Source organism: Hemitrygon akajei, chromosome 21, assembly GCF_048418815.1.
Source record: "Hemitrygon akajei chromosome 21, sHemAka1.3, whole genome shotgun sequence".
NCBI lineage: Eukaryota > Metazoa > Chordata > Chondrichthyes > Myliobatiformes > Dasyatidae > Hemitrygon > Hemitrygon akajei.
Genome location: NC_133144.1, coordinates 12,227,296 through 12,254,112, shown reverse-complemented (window position 1 = coordinate 12,254,112; position 26,817 = coordinate 12,227,296). Strand labels below are relative to the sequence as shown.

Here is a 26,817-nt window from a genome sequence, read left to right as displayed (position 1 = left end):
CATTGTCAAAGATAAAGCTTCAAGCTGAGACCCCATTGGTTGTTGGGGTAGATCACATGGCTTTTAGGTCCATGTACTAATGGAAGAGGAACATGTGATGCGTCCAAGAGTCAGACTCCAAGCAGCATTTATTAATGCCCAGCTCTCTGAAAAGCTGCGTAGAGATCTGAAACTGCCACTATGGATGCACTCTCCTGACTTGATGGTCCTGGACCCCTCTTCAGTGAATCAGAGCATAGTTTCCAGGTCAAAGAAGTCCAGAATGCCCAGGAAGGGATTAGACTCAGAGTGCAAAGAGTCAGTGCTGTCAGCATCTATAATTTGGATAGTTATTTAGAAGAAAGGAAATGGTTGTGATTAAAAAGAGGAGATGTGGATTCCCTGGTTATTTCTTTCAGTACAGACATAATGGGCTGAATAGCCTTACGTTTTACAGCTCTGCAGTTCAGTGGTTGCTGCCCTGGAAAGGCTGATTTGCCATTGTCAATAGCAGACCAATGAGAAACGGACAGATTCTTCAAAAACTGAATGTAAACGTAACGTTTTCACTTATTTTCATACAGACAAAAGAGGGTCAGATCCAGGTTGTTGGTAACTTGAAGAATATCTCAATGGCTTCCAGCAAGCTGCTGCTCGCTGCCAAATCGCTTTCTGTGGATCCCGCAGCACCCAACGCCAAAAACCTCCTGGCAGCAGCTGCTCGGTAAGTCCTGCTTGTGTCCATTGCACTTGGCCATAGACCATAAGAAAAAGTAGTGGAATTAGGCCATTTGGCCCATCGAGTCTGTTCCGCCGATCCATTTCCTTCTTAAAACCATTCTCCTGCCTGCTCCCCATAACCTTTCACGCCCTGGCCGTCAACCTCTGCCTTAAATGCACCCAGTGACCTGACCTCCACGGCCGCCCGTGACAACAAATTACACAGATTCTCCACTCCCTGGCTAAAGAAATTCCTCCTCGTCTCAATTCTAATAGGACTGTGTCCTCTGGTCTTAGGCTCCCCCACAATAGGAACCATCCTCTCCACATCCACTCTGCTGAAGCCCTTCAATATTTGATAGGTTTCAATGAGATCCCCCACCCAACTCATTCTTCTGAATCCCAGTGAATACAGGCCTAGAACCATCAAATGCTCCTCATATGACAAGCTTTTCAATCCTGGAATCGTTATTGTGAACCTCCTTTGAACCATCTCCAATGTCAACACATCCTTTCTTAGATAGGCAGCCCAAACTACTCACCAGTGCCTTATAAAGCCTCAGCTTTACATCCTTGTTTCTATATTCTACTCTTCTTGAAATGAATGCTAACATTACATTTGCCTTCCTCACCACTGACTCAGCCTGCTAATTAATCTTTAAGGAATCCTGCACAAGGACCCCAAGTCCCTTTGCACCTCAGTTTTTTGTATTTTCCCTCCACTTAGAAAATTGTCAACCCTTTCATTTCTTCTACTTGACTGCATGACCCTACACTTCCTGAATCAGTATTACATCTGTCATTTCTTTGCTTATTCTTCTCATCTGTCTTAAGTCCTTCTGTAACCTCTCTGCTTCCTCAGAACTACCCGCCCCTCCACCTATCTTTGTATCGTCAACAAACTCAGCCACAAAGCCATCAATTCCATTATCCAAAATCATTGACGTATAATGTAAAAAGAATCGGTCTCAGCACAGACCCCTGTAGAGCACCACTCGTCACCAGCAGCCAACCAGAAAAGTCTTCGTTTATCCCCACTCTTTGTCTCCTGCCAATCAGCCAGTGGTCTGTCCATGCTGGGATCACCCATGTGAGTCAACACTGGAATGCCCCCATCTGCTGGGCTCTGTGCCTGCTCAGGAAGTGGTGAGTTCTTTATTCCTTGTTGACCGTCTGTTGGCAGTACTGAGCTGATCCATGGATTCTTTCACTGCCCTGGAGCAGTAATTTCGCAAGAAAGTGGGGCATCCCTCACCATATTTGTGGGATGTTGCTCTGAAAAATTTGTAGGCACCCCACATTAGCATGTTGCCTATCCATAATGATGATTAGCTGTCATTATGTGTTTCAATCCTTGTCTTGTTCTTTGACTCAGTCAGGTCCCTCTGGCTGTTAACCCGAGTTTGCAGAGCTCAAATACTCGGTGAAAATTTCCTTCCGCGTCGGATTATGTTCAGGAACGTGCAGCCCTCTGGCCGTGCATTGTCTGTGTTTGGACTCTAACACTGATCACCTTTTTGTCTAAGATGTGGTCATTTTCTCAAGTCAAGAGGTTGATGAAAGAGGAGCTTTTAGAAAAGAATTCACTCTGGGGATTTGTGCTAATAATGTATTGCACCACTTCCTGTAATGAATTACGTTACTGTTCTGCTGCTTTTATGTTATTAATCTTTTCTGTAGACCTGCTCCGGGCAATTAAGCACGTGATCAATGCTGACACCAAGGGATTGCCGCTGTCTGTCTGTAACAATATAAACCAATACAATGTCTCCTACTGCGTGGAGCACCACCTTTGAGTATTCCAGCCTTTGACCAGCTGAGGAGAAGACCTCAGACCTGATGCAAGATTCCTGTTCTATCAGGCAGGGTGATCTCTGCTGTCTAAAATGCCTCTGAGGAAAGGGTCTCTTCCATCACTTTCTCAAAGCACGGGTCCACAAGATCCTCCCACTGTCAGAATAAACAAGCTAACACCAATGTTCTCCCTGGCGAACTTTGGCATGCTTTAACTCCACTCAAAATGCTGGACAAATTCAACAAGTCAAGCAGCATCTATGGAGCAGAGTAAACACACAACAGTTCGGGCCGCAACCCTTCATTGGTCCTGAAGCGTCATCTGTTTATTTCCCTCCATGCTGCCTGACTTGTTGAGGTCCTCCAGCATTTTGTTTGTGTTGCTCAAGATCTGCAAAATCTCTTGTATCTAGCTCCACTCAGTGTGATCTAGTGGACATCAAGAGCTAAAATTAGCATGTCAGTTGAATCAAGAGCTAAAATTAGCATGTCGCAAAGATAATACTATGGTTGTAATGGGGGATTTCAACATGCAGGTAGACTGGGAAAATCAGGTTAGTGCTGGACCCCAAGAAAGGGAGTTTGTGGAGTGCCTCCGAGATAGATTCTTAGAGCAGCTTGTACTGGAGCCTACCAGGGAGAAGGCAATTCTGGATCTAGTGTTGTGTAATGAACCAGATTTGGTAAGGGAACTCAAGGTAAAGGAACCATTAGGAGGTAGTGACCATAATATGATAAGTTTTAATCTACAATTTGAGAGGGAGAAGGGAAAATTGGAAATGTCAGTATTACAGTTGAACAAAGGGGACTATGGAGCCATGAGGGAGGAACTAGCCAAAGTTGACTGGAAGGATACCCTTGCAGGGATGACAGTGGAACAACAATGGCAGGTATTTCTGAGAATAATTCAGAAGGTGCAGGATCAGTTCATTCCAAAGAGGAAGAAAGATTCTAAGGGGAGTAGGAGGCGACCGTGGCTGACAAGGGAAGTCAAGGACAGTATAAAAATAAAGGAGAAGTAGTATAACATAGCAAAGATGAGTGGGAAGCCAGAGGATTGGGAACCTTTTAAAGAGCAACAGAAGATTACTAAAAAGGCGATACGGGGAGAAAAGATGAGGTACGAAGGTAAGCTAGCCAAGAACATAAAGGAGGATAGTAAAAGCTTCTTTAGGTATGTGAAGAGGAAAAAAATTAGTTGAGATCAAAGTTGGGCCCTTGAAGGCAGAAACGGGTGAATTTATTATGGGGAACAAGGAAATGGCAGACGAGTTAAACAGGTACTTTGGATCTGTCTTCACTAGGGAGGACACAGACAATCTCCCAGATGTAATAGTGGCCAGAGGACCTAGGGTAATGGAGGAACTGAAGGAAATTCACATTAGGCAGAAAATGGTGTCGGGTAGACTGATGGGACTGAAGGCTGATAAAACCCCAGGGCCTGATGGTCTGCATCCCAGGGTACTTAAAGAGGTGGCTCTAGAAATCGTGGAAGCATTGGTAATCATTTTCCAATGTTCTATAGTTTCAGGATCAGTTCCTGAGGATTGGAAGATAGCTAATGTTATCTCACTTTTTAAGAAAGGAGGGAGAGAGAAAACAGGGAATTATAGACCAGTTAGCCTGACATCAGTGGTGGGGAAGATGCTGGAGTCAATTATAAAAGATGAAATAACGGCACATTTGGATAGCAGTAACGGTCCGAGACAGCATGCTTGTCTAATCATCTGGAATTTTTTGAGGATGTAACTATGAAAATGGACAAGGGAGAGCCAGTGGATGTAGTGTACCTGAACTTTAAGAAAGTCTTTGATAAGGTCCCACATAGGAGATTAATGGGCAAAATTAAAGCACATGGTATTGGGGGTAGGGTACTCACATGGATAGAAAATTGGTTGGTAGACAGGAAACAAAGAGTAGGGATTAACGGGTCCTTTTCAGAATGGCAGGCAGTGACTATGGGGGTACCGCAAGGCTCAGTGCTGGGACCGCAGCTGTTTACAATATACATTAATGATTTAGATGAAGGGATTAAAAGTAACATTACCAAATTTACAGATGACACAAAGCTGGGTAGTAGTGTGAAATATGAGGAGGATGTTAGGAGAATGCAGGATGACTTGGACAGGTTGGGTGAGTGGGCAGATGCATGGCAGATGCAGTTTAATGTGGATAAATGTGAGGTTATCCACTTTGGTGGCAAGAACAGGAAGACAGATTACTATCTGAATGGTGTCAAGTTAGGAAAAGGGGAAGTACAACGAGATCTGGGTGTCCTTGTTCATCAATCACTGAAAGTAAGCATGCAGGTACAGCAGGCAGTGAAGAAAGCTAATGGCATGTTGGCCTTCATAACAAGAGGAGTTGAGTATAGGAGCAAAGAGGTCCTTCTGTAGTTGTACAGGGCCCTGGTGAGACCACATCTGGAGTATTGTGTTCAGTTTTGGTCTCCAAATTTGAGGAAGGATGTTCTTGCTATTGAGGGAGTGCAGCGTAGGTTCACGAGGTTAATTCCCAGGATGGCGGGACTGTCATATGTTGAAAGATTGGAGCAACTGGGCTTGTATACACTGGAATTTAGAAGGATGAGAGGGGATCTGATTGAAACATACAAGATTATTAAGGGATTGGACACGCTAGAAGCAGGAAAAATGTTCCCATTGTTGGGGGAGTCCAGAACCAGAGGCCCCAGTTTAAGAATAAGGGGTAGGCCATTTAGAACAGAGTTGAGGAAAAACTTTTTCACCCAGAGAGTTGTGGATCTATGGAATGCTCTGCCTCAGAAGGCAGTGGAGGCCAATTCTCTGGATGCTTTCAAGAAAGAGTTAGATAAAGCTCTTAAAGATGTGGAGTCAAGGGATATGGGGAGAAGGCAGGAACCGGGTACTGATTGTGGATGATCAGCCATGATCACATTGAATGGTGGTGCTGGCTCGAAGGGCCAAATGGCCTACTCCTGCACCTATTGTCTATTGGCATGGCCAACCACAAACTCCCAAATCAGACACTATCCCAAGCTTGGTCATGAGAAGAGCTTCCCAGGCCGAGAGAAGGAAATGTTCAAGGGTGTGCTCAAGACCTCGTGAGAACGTACAGTATGACATTTCTACTGATTTGTAGAAGCACAGAACGTAGGAGTTAGTCATTGTAGGCCTTTCAACGTGATCATGGTTGATATCCAAATTCAACGCCTGGCGTCCAGTTTCTGCACACATTCCTTGATCCTTTTAGCTCTCACATATCTATCTGTTGTTTATATTTAATCAATTGACTTCTGCTGTGTTTTTTGTAGTCGAGAGTTCTGTAGGTTCACTACTGTCTGGGTGAAGGAAACTCTCAGGAGGATGAGTATTTGGGATGAGAAACAGGCTCTGTGGTTCACCAAGTCTGTGCTGACCATCAGGAAGCAATTTACACTAAGCCTACCCTAATTATCATACCATCAGCATTCACTAGGGGCAATTTATGGTGACCACTTAACCCCTTAACTTTGTACTTCTTTGGGGTGGAAGATAACAAGAGCCTCCTGGGGAAACCCTCATGGTCACATCAATCAGTCAATTACACTCTGCACGCAGCAGGCTCCTGGACAGAAGGAGTGTGATAATGCATTTCGAGAGCTCGGGGGTAAGGATCAAGAGTTTGGTCAACTCAGTCCTGCTTGTTCACTTATGGGGCAAACTCCACACAGATAGCACCGAGGTCGGGGCTGAACCTGGGTCACTGGAGCCTTGGGACCGTGGTGTGTCGAGAACCTTGAGGTCATGAGTCAGAAGCACACTCGAACTGCAAAAAGAAATTCACCTTTGAACCCCAAGGTTCTGCTTAAGAAGTTACAAGCTACTACAGCATTATTTGTGGGAGAGAAGTGAACTGCAACGCAGTGGCCTGGCCTATAGTTTTGTCTCTACAAAGATTATCGAGAAAGATATTTGTCCTTAGTTACTGTTTTGAAGGGTAATGCTGTGCTGAGTCTGAATGTCCCTGTTCCCATATCCTAGCAGCAGCTGTAGTGCCCTTTGGGACTCCTGCTGTCAAATGTCCAAAGCGTTGCATCAGTGGCTCTTGTTAGGGCATTTCAATCAATAACCCTGTCGAGGCTGAGGAAATAACAGTGAGTGCCTCCGTGTTTTGCAGGGCTGTTACAGAGAGCATCAATCAGTTAATTACACTCTGCACGCAACAGGCTCCCGGACAGAAGGAGTGTGACAATGCCCTTCGAGAGCTCGAGGTAAGAATTAAGCAAAGGATCAAGTGTTTGGACAGCTCAGTCCTGCTCGTTCACTTATGGACGTATGTGTTAACTCTGGTCATTTGTGTCGGAAAGCAGGTTGAATTCCATTGTTTGGACCAAGCTTAATAACATTACTGAAAATAACTGATTCCCATGTTGCATTAAGACTTCACTATCATTGATTCCAGTAAAAATGTGTGCTGAGATCCACTGCATCTGGAGTCAGGAATTTCAAATTATCAGAAGCTTATGTTACATCTAACAGCAATCTAAATCTTGCAGGTAAAATATTGAAAACTGGATTCAATGTGGATTTTAATCCAGATCTTACGGTGCATATAGTTAGCATGAAACCTCAAATTCTACACGCCTACAGTCCACTCGGGAGAATTTGATCTGTGTCAGAATTTGTGACGGTGCCTGTGTAATCATCGTCAGGTAACAGCATGCGTCTGAGTGACTCGCCTCTTCCTGAGAACGGAGGCAGTTTTAAAGATGGTGTAGAAACCAGGACACGTGCTGGTGGAGCTACTCACTTTTGAAGGACTGCCAAGGGATTCAAAAACAAACATACATAATAGCAGAGCTAATGTTCACTGAGTCAAACACAGCTGGTTCTGGGTACCACGGCTCAGGAAAGATATGACTGGGTCTCTTGGCACTGAGATCCGGTTACTGCTTACACTGTGGCTCAGAAGGCAGGTGGGGAGAAGGGGACTGCAGTCGTGACAGGGGATTCCATCGAGGAGTAGACATAAGATTGTGTGGATGTGAAAGGGACAGTCAGATGGTGTGTTGCCTCTCAGGTGCCAGGATCAGGGATTGCTCAGATTGGGTCTGTGGGATTCTAAACAGGAGGGTGAACAGCCAGAAGCCTTGGTACATATTGGCACCAACGACATGGGCAGGAAAAGGGAAGAGGTCCTGAAGAGAGAACTTAGGCAACTAGGTAGAAAGTTGAATAGCAGGACCTCCAAGATAGTAAGGGTAAGAGTAAGATGATTTGGCAGATTACCGCGTGGCTAAGGGGGTTCAGATTTCTGGGTCTTTGGGATCACTTTTGTCAAAGGTATGACCTGTACAAAAAGGGTGGGTTACATCTGAGCTCGAAGGGGACCAATATCCTTGCGGACAAATGTGCTAGAGCTGTTGGGGAGGGTTTAAACAAATTTGCATGAGGATGGGAACTGGAGTGATAGGGCTGAGGATGGGGTATTTGCCATACAAATAGATGCAGTGTGTAATGAGACCATGAGGAAGCACAGGCAGACGTTAGGGCAAAATTGCAGTGAATGGAATGAGTTGCAGTGTAACAGGAGACAAAGTTGAAAAGAGTGACGAGTAGAGGTACTTTATTTGGATCAGAAGATGTAGAATCCTTGTGAGTAGAGTTAAGAAACTGCAAGGGTGAAAAGATCCTAATGTGAGTTATATACAGACCTCCAAACAGAGTGTGGGACATACATTCCAATGGGAGGTAGAAAAGGCACGAGATGAGAGTAATGTTATGATAGTCATCGTGGATAATATGCAGGTAGATTGGGAAATCCAAGTTGGTGCTGGAACCTGAGAGAGAATTTGTAGAATGCCTATGAGCTGGCTTTTTAGAGCGACTTGTGATTGAGCCCACTAGGGAAAAGGCTTTTCTGGTTTGGTGGCTGTGTAATGAACTAGATTCGGTTAGTTCAATAGTTCCAGTTTAATATTGGAGATATTAATCTACAACCTGAAATTTTTTCTCTACACAGACATCCTCAGAAACAGAAGGGTACTCCACAGAGTGTGACAGTAAAATAAAAACGTTAGAACCCAAAGTCCCCCATACACAAACAGCAGCAAAGTATCACCCCCCCTCCCCAATTACAGCAAAGAAAAAGCATCAGCACCCTCCACTCAGCAAGCAAGCATTAGCAAAGCCCCCAAGAAAGACCACGATCTGCAGTACTGTAAAGACTAATCACTCACCCGACAATTCAACATGCCACAGGCTCTCTCCCCCTAATAGAGAGAGAGAGAAGTGTGCCCTTTTCACAACAAGAGGGGAGACTCGCTGATTGCGGTGTTAAAGTCTGCTGAGTTACTTTTTCTCCCCCTGAGTTCTCCAACTCGAGAATCAGCAGCAAACTCTCCCCCACCAATGAGAGAAAGAGAGAGTGTGTGCGATTCACTGAGTACCGAGACCCCGACAGCTGATCAGCTGATCTGCTGTTCCTGGTGTTCCATTTTCGTCCACGACGCTTCAGTCAGTGGCACCTGCATCGAATTGGCTTGTCCCCAGGGCCAAAGCCTCAGAACTCCAAAAGCACACTTGTATTCTCAGCTGTGTCCTTGCGACATCGAAAAAGAGCCAATCATTGAACCCCTGGAGTGGGTCCCACCGCCACAAAGGGCCAAAGTTTGAGTGTAGCTCTGGGTCAGGGTCTTTGACAGAACCCATCCACCTTTAAAAAGAAAAAGAGAGACATTAAAGATAGAAATTAAGCTGTTTCCTCAGAAGAGGTGGAAGGAGTCACTGTCAAGTGCCATCGTAGCTTAAGGAAAGGGAACCCTAAGGAGGAAGAGATTGTAATGTGAAAGCCTTCACCCTGCAATTTGAGAGGGAGAAGTTAAAGTCAGATGTAAATGGAGTTATAGAGGCATGACAGAGGAGCTGATTGGAAGGGGACACTGGCAGGGATGACAACAGACCAGCAATGGCTGGAATTGCTGGGAGCAATTCGGAAGGTGTGGGATAGGTACATTCCAAAGATGAAGAAATAGTCTAAAGGGAGGATGAGGCAACCATGGCTACAAAGGAAGTCAAAGACAACATAAAAGCAAAAGTGAAAGCATATAATAGAGAAAAATATTAATAGAAAGTCAGAGGATTGGGAAGCTTTTAAAAACTAACAGAAGACAACTTAAAAAACCATAAGGAGCGAAAAGATGAAATAAGCTAGCCAATAATATCAGAGGATACAAAGTATTTTTTCAGATTTATAAAGAGTAGAAGAGAGGCAGGAGTAGATATTGGACCACTGGAAAATGATGCTGGAGAGGTAGTAATGGGACACAAGGAAATGGTGAACAAACTGTAAGTATTTTGCATCAGTCTTCACTGTGGAAGACACCAGCAGTATCCCAGAAGTTCAAGGGTGTCAAGAGGCAGAAGTGAGTGCAGTTGCTATTACTAGGGAAAAGATGCTTCAGAAGTTGTAAGGTCTGAAGGTAGATCACTGGATCAGATGGACTACTCCCCAAGGTTCTGAAAGGATTGTGGAGGCATGCATAATAACCTTTCAATAATCAGTAGATTCTGGCATGGAGAAAACTGGAAAATTGCAAATGTTACTTCACTTTCCAAGAAGGGAGGGAAGCAGAGAAAGGAAACTATAAGCCATTTAGCCTGACCTCAGTGGTTGGGAAGATGTTGGAGTCGGTTATTAAGAATGAGATCTCACGGTTCTTGGAGGCACGTGATAAAATAGGCCAAAATCAGCATAGTTTCTTTAAAGGAAAATCTTGCCTGACAAGTTTGTTGGAATTCTTTGAAGAAATAACCAGCAGGATAGACAAAGGAGAATCGGTGGATGTTATGTACTTAGATTTTCAGAAAGCCTTTGACAATGTACCACAGACACATTAGGCTGCTTAACAAGATGAGAGCCCATAGTATTACAGGGAAGATCCTAGTATGGATGGAGGATGATTGGCAGGAGGCAAAGAGTGGGAATAAAGGGAGCCTTTTCTGGTTGGTGACTAGTGATGTTCAGCAGGGTTCGGTGATGGGACCGCTTCTTTTGTGTTATATGTCAATGATTTGAATGATGGAATTGATGGCTTTTTGACCAAGTTTGCAGATGATACAAAGATGGGTGGAGGGGCAGATAATGTTGAGGAAGCAGGGAGGCAGGGTTTGCCTCCTGCCAATCAGTCAGTGCTCTATCCATGTTAGTATTTGTCCTGTAATACCATGCCCTCTCATCTTGTTACGTAGCCTCATGTGCAGCACCTTGTCTGAGGCCTTCTGAAAATCCAAGTAAACGACATCCTCCGTCTATCCTGCTTGGAGATAGGTGGAGGGGTAGGTAGTGTTGAGGAACCAAGGAGGTAGACAGATAAGGAGGATAGGCAAATAGATGGAATAGAGTGTCAGAAAGTGTACGGTCATGCACTTTGGTAGAAAAATTAAAAGCACAAAATATTTTCTAAACTGAACGAAAATTCAAAAGTCTGAAGTGCAAGAGGACTTGGGAGTCCTCGTGCAGGATACCCTAAAGGTTAACTTGCATGTTGAATTGGTGGTAACAAAGACAAATGTAATATTAGCATTCATTTTGAAAGGACTAGAATATAAAAGCAAGGATGTAATGCTGGGGCTTTATATGGCACTGGCGAGGTCTTAGTTTGGAGTATTGTGAGCAGTTTTGGGCCCTTTGTCTAAGAAAGGATATGCTGACACTGGAGATGGTACAGAGGAGGTTCACGAGAACGGTTCAGGAAATGAAAGGATTACTGTATAAGGAGTGTTTAATGGGTCTGAGCCTGTTCTTGCTGGAATTTAGAAGAACAAGGGGTGATCTCATTTAAACCTATCGAATTCTGGAAAGACAGACAGACAGACATACTTTATTGATCCGGAGGGAAATTGGGTTTCGTTACAGCCGCACCAACCAAGAATAGTGTAGAAATATAGCAATATAAAACCATAAATAATTAAATAATAATAAGTTAATCATGCCAAGTGGAAATAAGTCCAGGACCAGCCTATTGGCACAGGGTGTCTGACACTCTGAGGGAGGAGTTGTAAAGTTTGATGGCCACAGGCAGGAATGACTTCCTATGACGCTCAGTGTTACATCTCGGTGGAATGAGTCTCTGGCTGAATGTACTCCTGTGCCTAACCAGTACATTATGGAGTGGATGGGAGACATTGTCCAAGATGGCATGCAACTTGGACAGCATCCTCTTTTCAGACACCACCGTCAGAGAGTCCAGTTCCACCCCCACAACATCACTGGCCTTATGAATGAGTTTATTGATTCTGTTGGTGTCTGCTACCCTCAGCCTGCTGCCCCAGCACACAACAGCAAACATGATAGCACTGGCCACCACAGACTCGTAGAACATCCTCAGCATTGTCCGGCAGATGTTAAAGGACCTCAGTCTCCTCAGGAAATAGAGACGGCTCTGACCCTTCTTGTAGACTGCCTCAGTGAAAAAATACAGGCTTCTATCAAAGCGAGATAGAATGAATGTGGAGAGGATGTTTATTATCATGGATGAGTCTAGTACCAGAGGGCACAGCCTCAGAATAGAGGGACATCCTTTTATGAGGATGAGGAGGAATTTCTTTACCCAGAGTTGTGAATCTGTGGAATACATTGCCATGGGTGGCTGCAGAGGCCAGGTCATTGGGTGTTTTTAAGGTGGAGGTTGATAGATTCTTGATTAGTCAAAGGTTACGGGGAGAAGGCAGGAGAATGGGTTGAGGGGAAAATGGATCACCTGTGATGAAATGCCAGAACAGACTAGATGGTCAGAATGGCCTAATTCTGCTTTAATGTCTTCTGGTCTTATTCAAGATGGAGAAGATTTGGAGGGTGATTTACTGAAGTCACATCAGGCTGCAGTGTGTACCCAATCCATGACCTTGGGGTTCTTAATGCTGTTAAAGTGCACCTTTTGCACTTCGAATGGCCATAGAACTTACATTCCCAGGAGTCATGGTGTTGGGCGATGGGGTAGGTCACTGTTAATCTCGGTGTCCATATGGATTGGTAAAAAGGAGGAAAGGAATAAAATCATTGTTAGTTGTACAGGATAATGGTGGGAAGAAAGATGACGACTGAAGGCCAGTAAATCTCAATGAACCAATAGCACGCATGCTAAGAGAAGTGGCGATAGAAGTAGTAGATGCTTTGCTGATTCCATTGACTCTGAAACACAATTTAAGCAAGGAGGGAGAGAGGAGAACATAGACCAGTAAGCCTGACATCAGTCGTGGAGAAAATTGTGGAATTCATTCCAAAAAATGTCACAAAGGTTGCAGGATTGGACAAAGTCAACATAGATTGGGAATTCTACTGGAATTCTGTGAGGATGTAATGAGTAAAATAGCTGAGGGAGAGCCAGTTGGTGCTCTGTGTTTGGCCTTTCAAAGGATTACGGATTGAATTAACAGCAGAAAATTCAAAATCAGGAAAGAAATGGATAAAGCTAGAAAGTGTTCCCGCTGCACGACAGTTTGTAACAAGAAAATAGAAGCAAAGAGCAAGGCGAGATGAGATTTCTTAATGCAACAGGTCATCAAAATTGAGAATGGGTCTGTGGAATTGATTCAAAAGTCATATTAAAAAGGTAAATCCTGCTCTATCTATCCATTCTATATCTCCAGGTGGTCACCAGCAGTCCATAACCTGCACCTTAGCTTTGACCACCTCAGGAAAACCCTTATCTATGATGCTTCAGCTTCCCAGATGGTCCAAAGTGCATCCAATTCAAATTTGTAAAATCCTCCATCACTCACTAGAAGTACAGCGAGTTCCTGCAAGGTAATCAATTCTAGTATGGATGGCAAAAAAAAGTGATGCTATATACTACACTGGCGTTTCTGAAATGTTTTCCAGACTGCAAAAGGCATGCTCGATAACCCCAGCGACCCAGTCAGTGACCTTTCTTACTTTGACTGTATTGAGAGTGTGATGGAGAATTCCAAGGTAGGTTGGATTCTGATTTGGTGCAATCAGGCAGCTGAGCTATTCGGCAGTATGAGCCTTCACTGAACCCATTTCATTTTGCTCTTCACCATCGTTCAGGTCCTCGGCGAAGCCATGGCAGGGATCTCCCAGAAGGCCAAGACCGGTGACCTCCCAGCATTTGGAGACTCTGTTGGGATCGCTTCGAAGGCATTGTGTGGTCTGACAGAAGCTGCAGCTCAGGTACCAATGTCATTCCCTCTCACCGTCAGTCCTTCCTTTGTGGAAAGGACTTCCACCATCAAAGAAATATCACAAATTGGGGAAAAACATGAAATGCTGGATGGAGTCAACCAATCAGATAGCAGGCTTGAACTTTCTGGAAGTTAGGGCTGATTTGGTGAAAGTTTCCAAGATAATAAGCGAAGCTGAGGGGGCAGATGGAGGAAGTCTCTTTCCAGTGGACTCAGATACTTCTCAGAAGTTACGGTTTCACTGAGAGGATAAACAGGCAAAAGACAACAAGTCAGTTGTTAACCTTAGCTGTGAGAGTGATCGATTTTTATGAATATAATGTTTAAAGGGCATTGGGGAGAGAACATGTGTGCTGAGTTAGGGTACTGATCGACCATGAAACTTTTAAGGGGGGTCAAGAGTTGACCAGTGTAGCTTATCGTTCAGTGGAAATGAACGCAGGTGAAGGAGAGTGAGAATACTTCTGGAATCAACCTGGTACCTGATAGATGAAGGAACAGTACAATTGAGAAGTATTCTGGATAGCCAGAACTAATTGTCTTTCACAGCTATTCTGACATGGAATTATCATTTCCTATCTCAGGTGCATTTGATGCTCAAGGTGCATTTTAAACTCCCTTTCCATAAAAAACTCTTTTTTTGAAAATAAAGGAATCCCAGACTGAAAAATAATTAATTTGTTTCTTTGGATCTGCATCGAGGCTTCAAGGCGTTGACCATCTCCGGTGAAAACACAATGTGTATTAATGAAGACAGTGGAGTAAACGTGATTTATGTGGACTTGAGTAAAGTCTTTGACATAGGTGACTGGCCCATGGGTCCAAAGTTGGCAAATTGAGTCCAAAATTGGCTTGCTTATAGTGGAAACATGTTTTTGTGATTGAATGACTGAGGCCAGTGGTGCTCCACGGGGATTACTGCTGGGGCCTTTGCTGTTGGTAATATACACTTTATTAGGTACAGGAGTGGAACCCAGTGTGGTCTTCTGTTGCTGTAGCCCAACAACTTCAAGATTCAGGGATGCCATTCTGCACACCACTGTTGTAACGTGGTTATTTGAATTACTGTCACCTTCCTGTTAGTCTGAACCAATATGGCCATTTCCCTCTGACCTCTCTCATTAACAAGGCGTTTTCATCCACAGAACTGCTATTTACTGGATATTTTTGTTTTTCGCACCATTCTTTGTAAACTTTAGAATTTGCTGTGCATGAAAATCCCATAAGATCAGCAGTTTCAAACCATACGTCTGGCACCAATAAGCACTCCACGGCCAAAGGCACTTAGATCACATTTCTTCCCCATTTTGATGTTTAGTCTGAACAACAAACTGAAGCTCTTGACCATGTCTGTATGTTTTTATGTATTAAGCTGCTGCTACACAATTGGCTGATTAGATATTTGCATTAATGAGCAGGTGCATAGGCATACATAATAAAGTGGCCACGGAGTTCATCTTGCTAATTTGAATGTGGGTGTGGGAGGAATGTTTAGCAATTTGACAGTTGACACAGAGATTGGAGTTGTTGACAGTGTAGCGTCTTAGGCTACAGGGTGACATCAATGTGTTAGTGAAATGGGGTGAGAAGTGGCAGATGGAGTTTAATTCTGATAGTGTCAGATTATGCAGTTTATAGTAGTAATGAGACCAGTACATTCACCGTGAATGGTGGTGTCACATGAAACATTGAGGAACAGAGGGACTTTGGGTGCAGATCCAAATATCCTTGAAAGTGGCTGCACATTTAGCTAACCTGTTTAAGAATGGATTCTGGCATTGAATATAAGAGCAAGGAAGTTGTGTTTGGACCTCAGATGGAGTACTGCATGCAGTTGTGATAACCATGGAATAGGAAAGGTAGACCATAAACATAGGAGTATATTTAGGCCTTCAGCACATTGATCACAGCTGATTTATTATCCTTCTCAACCCCACTCTCCTGCCAAATCCCTGTAACGTTTGACACCCTCACTAATCAAGAACCTATCACTCTCTTCTTTAAATATGCCCAATGCCTTGGCCTCCACAGATTCACCACCCTCTGGCTAAAGAAATTCCTCCTAGACTCTCACAATTGGAAACATCTTCTCCATGTCCACTCTATATAGACCTTTCAATATTCAGTAAGTTTCAAGGAGATTCCCCCCTCCCCATTCTTCTAAACTCAGTGAATGAGCCATCAAACACTCCTCATGTGTTAACCCTTTCATTCTCATAAACCTCCTCTGGACCCTCTCCAATACCAGCACATCCTTTCTTAGACATGGTGGCCAAAGCTTCTCACAAAACTCCATATGTGGTCTGACCACTGCCGTGTAATTCTTCAAGCATTACATCCTTGCTTTTATATTCTAGCCCTCTGGGAATGAATGCTAATGTTCCATTTGCCTGCGATGTGACAGTGCTGGGGGTGGTGTAGAGAAGATTCACCAGGATGCTGCCTGGATTTGATATGAAGACAGACTGGCCAGGATGGGTCTGTTTCCCCTGGACCAAGGGGCTTTAAGAGGAGTCATGACTGAGATATGCAAAACTTATGAGGGCTGTAGATGGGGTAGGCTGCAGAATAGCTTTGCCCTGGTCCATCATATCAGTACTGATCATGTCAATTTAAACCAGTCCTATCTGCCTGCATGTGGGCAGTATCTCTCCACTCCCTGCCTGTTAGTGTGCCTTTCAAAATGCCTCTTAGATATTGCTTCACCTATTGCATTCCAGGCACTAGCACTCACTGTTTCTCTGGCCAATCTTCTCCAGTCCAGGTGACATCCTGGTTAACTTCTTCTGCATCCTCCAAAGGTGCAGTGTCCCAGACTCTGCACCTGATAGCTGAGGGCAAGCTTTCTTTACCACCCTAACCACTTGTGTTCCCATTTATAGCGAGCTATGGACTTGCACCCAAAGGTCTTCCTGAACAACAATGTTCATAAGGATCCTTCTATTTACTTACTTTCTTGTTTTAATTGACCTTGCAAAATGCAACACCTTACACCTACCTGCCATCTGATCTATACCCTGCTGTATCCTATAACTGCCTTCCTCATTGTCCACAACTCCGCCAATTGTTATGTCATTTACATATTTGCTAATCAGCTCACCTCCATTTTCATCCAGGTCATCGGTACATATCATAAATAACAGTGATCCCTGTGAGATACTATTGCTCATGGACTCCAGTCAGAGTAGCACCCCTCCGTCTCTACCTTACGTATGCCTTCTATGGCCAATATACCATGTCACCGTGGATCCCATGTGTCTTAATGTTCTGGATCAGTCTACCACGAGATCTAGAGAATTTAGATTCGTGTGTGTTAGCTGAGAAGTAATGTGAATGCTAAGCACCTGAAAGAAATTTTCCTCTTAATATTTATCTTTTAACAAAAGTTTGAACTGTGACAGGTCTGGGATACAGTGTTTCTTGTGCTCAGTCCTTGTCTTGGCCTGAAATGTCGACTGTTTATCCCCTCTGTCGATGTTCTGTGGCCTACTGAGTTTCTTCAGCATTTTGTGTGTCTTGCTCCAAATTTATTGAGTTCTGTTTCTACAGGCAGGCTACCTGGTTGGCATATCCGATCCAAACAGCCAGGCTGGGCACCAGGGGCTGGTGGACCCCATTCAGTTTGCCAGGGCCAACCAGGCGATTCAGATGGCTTGTCAGAACCTGGTGGATCCGGCAAGCAGCCCGTCACAGGTAAGGTGCTCTTTCAGCCGTGGCTCTGATGTGCTGGACCATGTTTGAGGCAGCAGCCTGTGTGTGATGTCCGACTCTCGCCCTGCAGGTACTGTCTGCTGCCACCATTGTTGCCAAGCACACCTCCGCTCTGTGCAATGCGTGTCGGATCGCTTCCTCCAAAACCGCCAATCCTGTAGCCAAGAGGCACTTCGTTCAGTCAGCGAAAGAAGTTGCCAACAGCACTGCCAACCTTGTGAAGACAATCAAGGTAACTGGAGCTGTAAATGCCTGGTGTTAAAGGCTCCAAGCTCACTGAGACAGGACATAGAACATAGCATAGTCTCTTCAGCCCACAAATATTGGTCCAAACTAATTCACCTTGTAATTAACTATCTACATAATGTCCTTATCTGTCCGTTCTCTGCATATTCACGTCTATCTAAGATCCTCTCAGATGCTTGTACCACATTACCCTACTCTACCAAACTGGCAGTGTACTTCACGTATTTAAAATCCTGCCTCACACATCTTCTTTGAACTTATCCCCTCTCACCTTAAATACACGCCACTAGTGTTAGGTATTTCAACCCTGTGGAAAAGATACCAGCTATCTACTCTATCCATGCCTCTCAAAACCTATTAGCTCTCCCCTTAGCCCCCACATACTGAGGGCTGTAGTACTGAGACCACTCCAGCGAAAGCAACCCGCGTTTGTCCAACCCCTCGTTATAGCACCTCCCCTCTAATCCAGACAGATTTCTGTAAACCTCTTCTGCACCAGCTCCAAAAACTCCACAACCTTCCTATAACGAGGTGACCACAATTAACGGCAATGTTCCAGAGGTGGTCTAACTAGAGTTAATTTTTAAAGTTGCAACATAACTTCTAAACCGTTGCACTCAATGCTTTGACTAAAAAAAAAGGCGAGCATACCATATACTTTCTTTACCGCCCTATCAACCTTGCATTCATTTTCGGAGAACTATGGATTTGGACCCCCAAGGTGCTCTAAATATCAATGCTGTTAAGGACCTTACATTAACAGGTTTTCGTCCATTGGCTGCAAACCAAACTCAGCTCACTCCTTATGTTGCAAATATCTCCTTAACAAATCAACGTGAATGTGAACTTTAGCATGAGTATATTTGTGCTTTAGTGACCAAATCTAAAAAAAGGAATGGTGCTGTTATTGAGGATTTTGAAATATATTTTCTCTTCTGTTTTCGGGTGCCCTGAAGCTCTGCCTGGTGTTGTGGGCAACATGCTCACATCTGTAGAACCTCTCATGCCAGAGGATGTCTTTGGGACTTCCTGGGTGATGTTTGGGGGCTCTCTGGATGACATTATGAGACATCCAGCTGCATCTGGCGCATGGCTCTTTGTTGTGGAGTTCTGTATGGATGAAAATGCCACTGGAATGAGATCTGATTGTGAGTGAACAGTAATCTTTTCCAGTGTTTCTGAGTGCCTTTACCCCTTCCTTCATCTGCCCCCCAGGCTCTTGATGGTGATTTCTCTGAAGAAAACCGTGAAAAGTGCAGGTTGGCCACGACTCCTTTAATTGAGGCTGTGGAAAATTTGACAGCGTTTGCCTCAAACCCTGAGTTTGTCAGCATCCCAGCGCAGATAGGAGCAGAGGTAAGTGAAGGGAAGGGCATTCCAGTTGATCAAGGTTCATTTGATGGTCTGTCGTCTTCCGGTCAGTTACGGGTTAACTGAAGTGATAGCTGTCGGTTAGTGATTCTCCCAACAGACCACAGTGAGGAAATGGGAAAAGCATGGGTAATGACTTGGATGAGGAAATGGAAGCGTAGGTTAGTAAATATACAGGTGACATGAAGGTTGGTGGTGTTGTAAATGGTGTAGAAGGCTGTCGTAGAATACAACAGGACATTGAAAAGATGCAGGGCTTGGCAGAGAAGTGGCAGATAGAGTTCAAACCAGAAAGTATGAAGATCGAACTTGAAGGTTGAGTACAAGATTACTGACAGGATTCTTGGCAGTGTGGAGGAACAGAAGGATCTTGTAGTCCATGTCCATAGATCCCTCAGAAAATTCGAGGGCTATGTGGGAGGGAAGGGTTAGATTGATCTTGGAATAGGTTGAAATGTCAGCACATCATGAGTCAAAGGTCTTGTACTGGGCTGTAATGTTCTACTGTATATTCTATAGAGAATCATGAAACATTGTCCAAAGATACCTGTTGGGACAAAGTTACAGACATCCTTTGTATTTAAAACCTAATTGCATTCTCCATGCCAAGCCTGCTCTGTAAACGTACCTCAGTACAGTGTGCACATGCAGCAGTGAAATCAGTATCTGCTGCTTTCTGGTGATGTTCACAGAACACTCACACAAGGGTCAGAAAATCCTCCTTTAAGTGAGTTATTTGCTCTTGCAAACCCATTTGGAAGATCTGAAACCAGTGCCTGTGAATTTGAGTTTGCCACTATCATGTTTTAAATCTATTCATGCAGCTCTGTACTTACTTCTGTAGGGTGCCCAGGCTCAGGAACCGATTCTTTCAGCTGCTCGATCCATGCTGGAGAGCTCATCGTCTCTCATCAAAAGTGCTCGGTCACTCGCCATCAACCCAAAAGACCCCCCAACGTGGTCCATCCTGGCAGGGCACTCTCGCACGGTGTCAGACTCCATTAAGAGCCTCATAACATCCATCAGGTGAGACTGGGCTCAGAATCAGAACCAGGTTTATTATCACCGACATTTGTTGTGAAATCAAAGGTACAATTTCATGTCTGATCCTGAAATGTTTTTTCTTCGCAACCATCCACGAAAACAGAGGAATGCCTCAAAGAATGAATGACAGTTAAATGTTAGAACCCCAAAGTCCTCCCCAGCTTCCACCTCCCGCGCATAAGCGGCAGCAAGCAACGATCTCCCCCCCCACCCACCGGCAAGAAAAAGCATCGACACCCCCACTGAGCACTCAAGTGTGAGCAATAGTAAAGACCCAAAGGCTTCGCGTTTCACTTGCTATTTGACATACCACAAGTTTTTTCTCTCCCTAATAAGGGAGAAAGAGGTGTCTCCATTTTCCCAGCAAGTGCGGAGACATAAACAACTCCTGGTTTTCAATGTTAGAAGTCCATTATGTCACTTTTTTCGAGCTCTGTGCCTGAAGATCGTAGAGATCCCGGGTCTCCAGGCACACAGCAGATATCCCAACTCTCCTGACGACACACGGGTTTCCTGTTGTGACACCGACCCTCCATCGGCCTGGCTCCGGATCCTAGGCTTCCGAATTTGATTCGGACTCTTAGGCTGAGCCTTTGGCGTGCTGAACAACGGCCAGTTATGGAACCCCGAGAGCAGGTCCCATTCCCGCACAGAACTATAGTCAGCGTGTAACTCCGGGTCAGGGTCTTCAAAAGAACCATGAAAGGAAAAAGCAGAGATATTAAAGATGGAAGTAGAGCTGTTTCCGAAGATGCAAGCAAAGGAGTCGCCGTTAGGCGCCGTTAACCCGCTTAAGCTCTGCCCATGTGTTGTTTTGTAGCAGCAATACAGTGAAAGACATAAAAATTACTATAAGCTACAATAAAGCAGAAAATAAATACATCGATAGTGTTCGTGGAGTTTTCAGAAATCTTGTAGAAAGATGCTGTTCCTAAAACCTTGAGGATTGGTCATTGGGCTCCAAATCTCTTTGTTTTGCCCTTTTGACCAGTTTATGACCCAGAGCAATCTGGTCAACTCTTAGCTACCATCGAAAACATTCAAGCAAACCAGTTGATTATCTAATTGATGCCCAGTGCTTCAAAGCAGCAGCTGACGTGAACAGATTAAGCTGAAGTACTGTGACCACATCTGATGACTGAATAACACAGTAATTCTGCAGGCCAGTGGCATAGAGGTGAAGTGTGTATTGTCATGGGCCAACTGAAAGTCCCATTCTCCAAGTTTATATCCATGACAATTCTCGATTGGGTAGGCTTATAATTTTGATAACAGTACTGTCATCTCTCAGCAACAACTTTAAACAGAATTAAGCCACATATTATTTGATTTGCCTTTAATAAACTCGGCAAGTTTGTGTAATGTGGAAAATACTTGTTGGAGACAGGTGACTGTGCATGTGAACTCATCTTGTTCAAACCTGTTTCACTTTGAAGGGACAAGGCTCCAGGCCAGAGAGAATGTGACTGTTCGATTGACAACATCAACAAGTGTATCCGGGAGATCGAGCAAGCATCCCTGGCAGCTGTCAGTCAGAACTTGCCAACAAGAGATGACATTTCATTGGAGGTAAAGTAGCAGTTGTCTACCATCTGTTCGCTTTGATGGAAATTCTGCCCTCTGCCATTTGCAGAAGGTCCAAGAGAGGCTTCAGTTTTATTCTTCAATGTGTGACATCTCCAGCTCCCCGTGATGGAGTCACAAGTGTTCCAGATGCAAACATGATGCATTGTTTAGTCCAGTAATAGTTAACTACATAGAGAAGCAGTGTAGAGAGGTTGTGCCTTGTCCTGGGAGATAAGACCAAAGATATACGAGCAGAATTAGGCCATTTGGCCCATCGAGTCTGTTCTGCCATTTCATCATGGCTGATCTAATTTTCCTCTCAGCCCCAATCTCCTGCCTTCTCCCCATTTCCTTTCATGCCCTGACCAATTAAGAACCTAACAACCTCTGCCTTAAATATAAAAAGACTTGGCCTCCACAGTTGCATGTGGCAATGAATTCAACAGATTCACCACTCTCTGGCCAAAGAAGTTCCTTCTCATTTCCATTCTGAGGCTGTGTTCTCTGGTCGTGGACTCTGCTACCCTCGATGAAGGCCTTCCACCATTCGACAGGTTTCAATGAGGAGACCACTCACTATCAATAACAGAACTGCAGCAAGGTTGCTGTTTGGTAACTGCATCGTCCACACACAAATTAAACATGCCTGATATGACTTGCTTCACACTTCAACCAGGAAAAGCCATTCAAGGAGCTTTCAAAAAAAAGCAACTTACAATAAGAACTTTAATAAGTACAACTTTCCAAGGCACTTCATGGGAGCAGTGTCGATATCAGCTTGACACCAAGCCACAGTAAAGTGACGTCAAAGCGGACGGCTGAAAACATAGTCGAAGTGATGGGAGATCTAAGGGATGAGTGCAAGGTGATGAGACAGGGGTTTATGGAAGGCATTTTGTAGCTCAAAGCCTTGGTAGATTTGGAGTAAGATAAATACGAGGGGTGATTGATAAGTTTGTGACCTAAGGTAGAAGGAAACAATTTTAGAAAACCTAGCACATTTATTTTTCAACATAGTCCCTTCCTACATTTACACACTTAGTCCAGCGGTCGTGGAGCATACGGACCTTGGACCTCCAGAAAGTGTCCACAGCATGGGTGATTGATAAGTTTGTGGCCTACAGTAGAAGGAGATTAGTTATACAGCTCTCGTTACAGGCACATGTAGTTCAACTCTTTGAGTGATTACACAGAAAGTTTGAAGTTAATAACTCATCTCCTTCTACCTTAGGCCACAAACATATCAATCATCCCTTGTATGTGAGGTATAGGTGCAGGAATCACTGCAGAGGTGAGGAGTGCCCAGGGCTGGACAGATCGAAAACAAAGATGATAGCTGTAAAATTATCTCAAGGTTGGAAACCAGAGTGGATGAGTGAGGGAGGGGAGAATGGTGAATGGATTTGTTAGAGTTATGGATGTGCCAGTGTTGATGAAAAGTGAATGTGAGCATGAGATATGGTCATCTTGAAGTGACAAAGGGGTAGATGAGGATTGCAGCAGCCAGTAGAACTGAAGCATGAAAGGGGAGGTATACCGTCTCAGTGATTAAGTTAATCTGTGTCCCTGGGTTCAGTTACAACAGCAAGGTTCCTGGAGAAGGATGGGGTTGGAGTCTGTGGAGTGTGAGGATCGTTGGAGGCATTACTGAAGCCATTGCTAAATACTGCGGCTCTGTGCCAGCATTTCCTGTTGTGTTTTCATATGACCTTCAAATCTTTAAAGGAGACAGGGACTTGAGGATGTTTATTCTGCCTTTAATTTGAAAATTAATAGTGTGGTTTATCTGGAGCTGAGTATTTCCCTGTTACTGAAGACAGAGGGATTTGTTGCTCACGTACAGTTTGAAGTTATAGTAGTTCATAGGACCTTGGAGCTCCTTAGCTGAACCTTTTATCTTGAGTAGATGCATACCCAGACTCCTAGATAGCCCACCTCAATACCAAAATCACTGATTTACACTCTGTGACTGATCATTTGGAAAACCATCCAGTGGTGGGACAAGGTGATCCCTGATCATTGAGGCCTGTAATGTAAGGCCTGACAGAAGTGAGGGTGAGATGTTTGCAGGGGATCTTTGCATTATTTCAACCACTTAAGATTCTTGATTCGGCACACTGTGTGGCAGTACTTGATTTCTTGAAGCTTTCTGAGGAAAACCATTGATGGAAAACCAACAGTGTGCCTGAAGTAATTCATCTGTTACCCTCTTGTTTTTGACACCTGCTACAGGTCAAAAAAAGATTCTTCATATCAACCCTTTCTGTTTTCCAACAAGTGCGGTCTGTCTAACCTCCCTTTATAAATAAAGTGCTTCAACCCAGGCAGTGCCCTGGTGAACCACCTGTCTGCCCTCTCCAGTGCAGGTCCATCCTCAGCGTGACAGCCAGAAACACACCATACTCCAGGTGTAGGCACAAGAGTGTACTCTTCTACACGCTTGACACTTCTCAAGGGTCACAACTGATTTTAGTCTCCTAGATCACAGACCTCAGCAACCCTTGACTGTACTAGATCTGGAACATGAGGTAAATAAAAATGGTGAAACAACAGACAAGGAACATTAGGAAGACATGTTAGGCAAGGAGAATAACTTCAGTGGCAGGAGGCTTTATAACCAGGTAAATTCATTGATAAAAGAACAAGGATGTTTGAGAACAGTTTCCACCAGAAGCTGTGAACTGGAAATCACTTTGTGAGATTGTTGGAAGCAGGTTCAGTAATAACCTTCAAAACATGAACAGATATAAAGTAAAGAGGAATGTTTGCAGTATTGAGGAGAAAGCAGTCAGTGTTGTGTGATTGATTTCACAACTGCCCCTCAGATCATACAGATGCAATGGGCCGAATGGTATTTTCACCATTTTATTCCTTCCAGCTCAGAGAGTGATCTTCCTATCAGCCAGTGCAGAGAAAGGGTCAGGGGTGGGGTGGGGTGGGGGGGGAGCAGATCTTCCTATCAGCCAATGCAGTTAAGGATAAGTGTCTGCGTTTGGGAGGGGGTGAGGGTGCAGATCTTCCTATCAGCCAATGCAGTTAAGGATAAGTGTCTGCGTTTGGGAGGGGGTGAGGGTGCAGATCTTCCTATCAGCCAATGCAGATAAGGATAAGTGTCTGCGTTTGGCAGGGGGTGGGGGAGCAGATCTTCCTATCAGCCAATGCAGTTAAGGATAAGTGTCTGCGTTTGGCAGGGGGTGCGGGTGCAGATCTTCCTATCAGCCAATGCAGATAAGGATAAGTGTCTGCGTTTGGGAGGGGGTGAGGGTGCAGATCTTCCTATCAGCCAATGCAGTTAAGGATAAGTGTCTGCATTTGGGAGGGGGTGAGGGTGCAGATCTTCCTATCAGCCAATGCAGTTAAGGATAAGTGTCTGCGTTTGGGAGGGGGTGAGGGTGCAGATCTTCCTATCAGCCAATGCAGATAAGGATAAGTGTCTGCGTTTGGGAGGGGGTGAGGGTGCAGATCTTCCTATCAGCCAATGCAGATAAGGATAAGTGTCTGCGTTTGGGAGGGGGTGAGGGTGCAGATCTTCCTATCAGCCAATGCAGTTAAGGATAAGTGTCTGCGTTTGGGAGGGGGTGGGGGAGCAGATCTTCCTATCAGCCAATGCAGTTAAGGATAAGTGTCTGCGTTTGGGAGGGGGTGAGGGTGCAGATCTTCCTATCAGCCAATGCAGAAACAGGGACTGGGGTGGTGGGGGAGCAGATGGGAACAGAAGACCTCCCTACAAGTGTGGGTGCTTCTGTTTGGCAATGAACTCCCCTGATGTATGTGGCCTGTGTTCTGTGACCCTCCCCTCCCTTTCTATTCTGTGCGTAGGCCTTGCAGGAGCAGATGAGCTCAACGGTGCAGGAAATAGGACACCTGATTGACCCGATAACCACGGCTGCTCGCGGGGAGGCTGCTCAGCTGGGCCACAAGGTACAGAGTGAGTTGATCCATAATCCTTACGGTGGCAGGTTGTCGTCTGGGTTCCTGGGAGCTTTGGCACCATGTAAACACACTGCATTGTCCTCTTGCCTCCCCCACAGGTCACCCAGCTGGCCAGTTACTTCGAGCCTTTGACCCTGGCCTCGGTCGGCGTGGCGTCCAAAGTGCTCGACCACCAGCAGCAGATGACTGTGCTGGATCAGACCAAGACCCTGGCAGAGTCTGCACTGCAGATGCTCTACGCGGCCAAGGAAGGTGGCGGCAATCCCAAGGTAGGACGTAGAGCAGAGATCATCTTCTGAATATTGGCTTTGGAGACGTGACTGTCATTATTTATCTACTGGGTTACTGGCATTTGTATCGCGGTCAGCAAGGAAGAAATTGTTGGGGAACCACTGGTGATAGGAGAATACCTCTGCGACTATGTCCAACCAGATTTGAGAATTGGCAACCTAAGTTTGAGCTTAATCCCAAAGGTGGGAGTTAGGTTGCTATGGCATACACTGCTCAGGGTGGTGTGATGTTTGGTACGTTCTTGCCCGAGCCACTGTAGTTGGTTGAATGTTGATCATATCCAATGAACATGGTCTTTTGGTGGATCTCCCCTCATCATTTGCTTTGGCAAACAGTGTACAGAAGGTACCAGTGCTGCTCTTCCCAGAGAGCAATGGGGTAGTGACCATGTGTTTACGGAACTGTATTCACCAGAAAGCAGCAACGTTGGCAAGTGGAGGTAGCAGATCTGTCGGTGAGCTTGAGACATTTGACCAGTGTCAACCATCCACCCTGGATGTGGAGCAAGTGAAGATTCCCCTGAGGATGGACATTATTCCCGTGGCCCTGGAGAAGGGCTCAGCTCAGAGCGTGAGATCACTAAGTTCACTGGCTCTGAGCTGACATCCGGTGACTGCTGAATTTGTGTGTGGGTACAGGAATCCCTGGCAAAACTGAAACCATGGGCATCAGTGATAGTGTAAAGCTATGGGTTCTTCCTAGCAAAGATCAATCAATCCAACCTCAGGACAGGAATACACAGCCAACACGTACAAACAAGCTGGATGAACTCAGCAGGTCGGGCGGCATCCGTTGAAACGAGCAGTCAAGGTTTTGGGCCGAGACCCTTCATCAGGACTGAAGAAGGAGGGGTCAGGGGCCCTATAAAGAAGGTGGGGGGAGGGTGGAAGGTGCCAGGTGAGAAACCAATCAGAGGAAAGATCAAGGGGTGGGGGAGGGGAAGCAGGGAGGGGATACACAAACCTGTTCTGCTGCTTCATCAATAATTTTCCCATCC

At 44.9% G+C, this 26,817-nt stretch overlaps 1 protein-coding gene across 4 annotated transcripts in view; it reads left to right on the top strand.

Moving 5' to 3' along the window:
* Nucleotides 1-26,817, top strand: part of tln2b (talin 2b) — a 353,394-nt gene that overhangs the window by 258,861 nt on the left and 67,716 nt on the right. For all 4 annotated transcript variants that reach the window (XM_073024834.1, XM_073024833.1, XM_073024835.1 and 1 more), the window contains exons 31-41: nucleotides 564-703; nucleotides 6,631-6,724; nucleotides 13,336-13,425; nucleotides 13,525-13,647; nucleotides 17,208-17,351; nucleotides 17,440-17,601; nucleotides 18,831-18,971; nucleotides 19,831-20,012; nucleotides 21,467-21,599; nucleotides 25,416-25,517; nucleotides 25,628-25,798. In XM_073024834.1, the coding sequence (XP_072880935.1) occupies nucleotides 564-703; nucleotides 6,631-6,724; nucleotides 13,336-13,425; nucleotides 13,525-13,647; nucleotides 17,208-17,351; nucleotides 17,440-17,601; nucleotides 18,831-18,971; nucleotides 19,831-20,012; nucleotides 21,467-21,599; nucleotides 25,416-25,517; nucleotides 25,628-25,798 (1,482 nt within the window). The remainder of the gene's footprint in view (nucleotides 1-563; nucleotides 704-6,630; nucleotides 6,725-13,335; nucleotides 13,426-13,524; nucleotides 13,648-17,207; nucleotides 17,352-17,439; nucleotides 17,602-18,830; nucleotides 18,972-19,830; nucleotides 20,013-21,466; nucleotides 21,600-25,415; nucleotides 25,518-25,627; nucleotides 25,799-26,817) is intronic.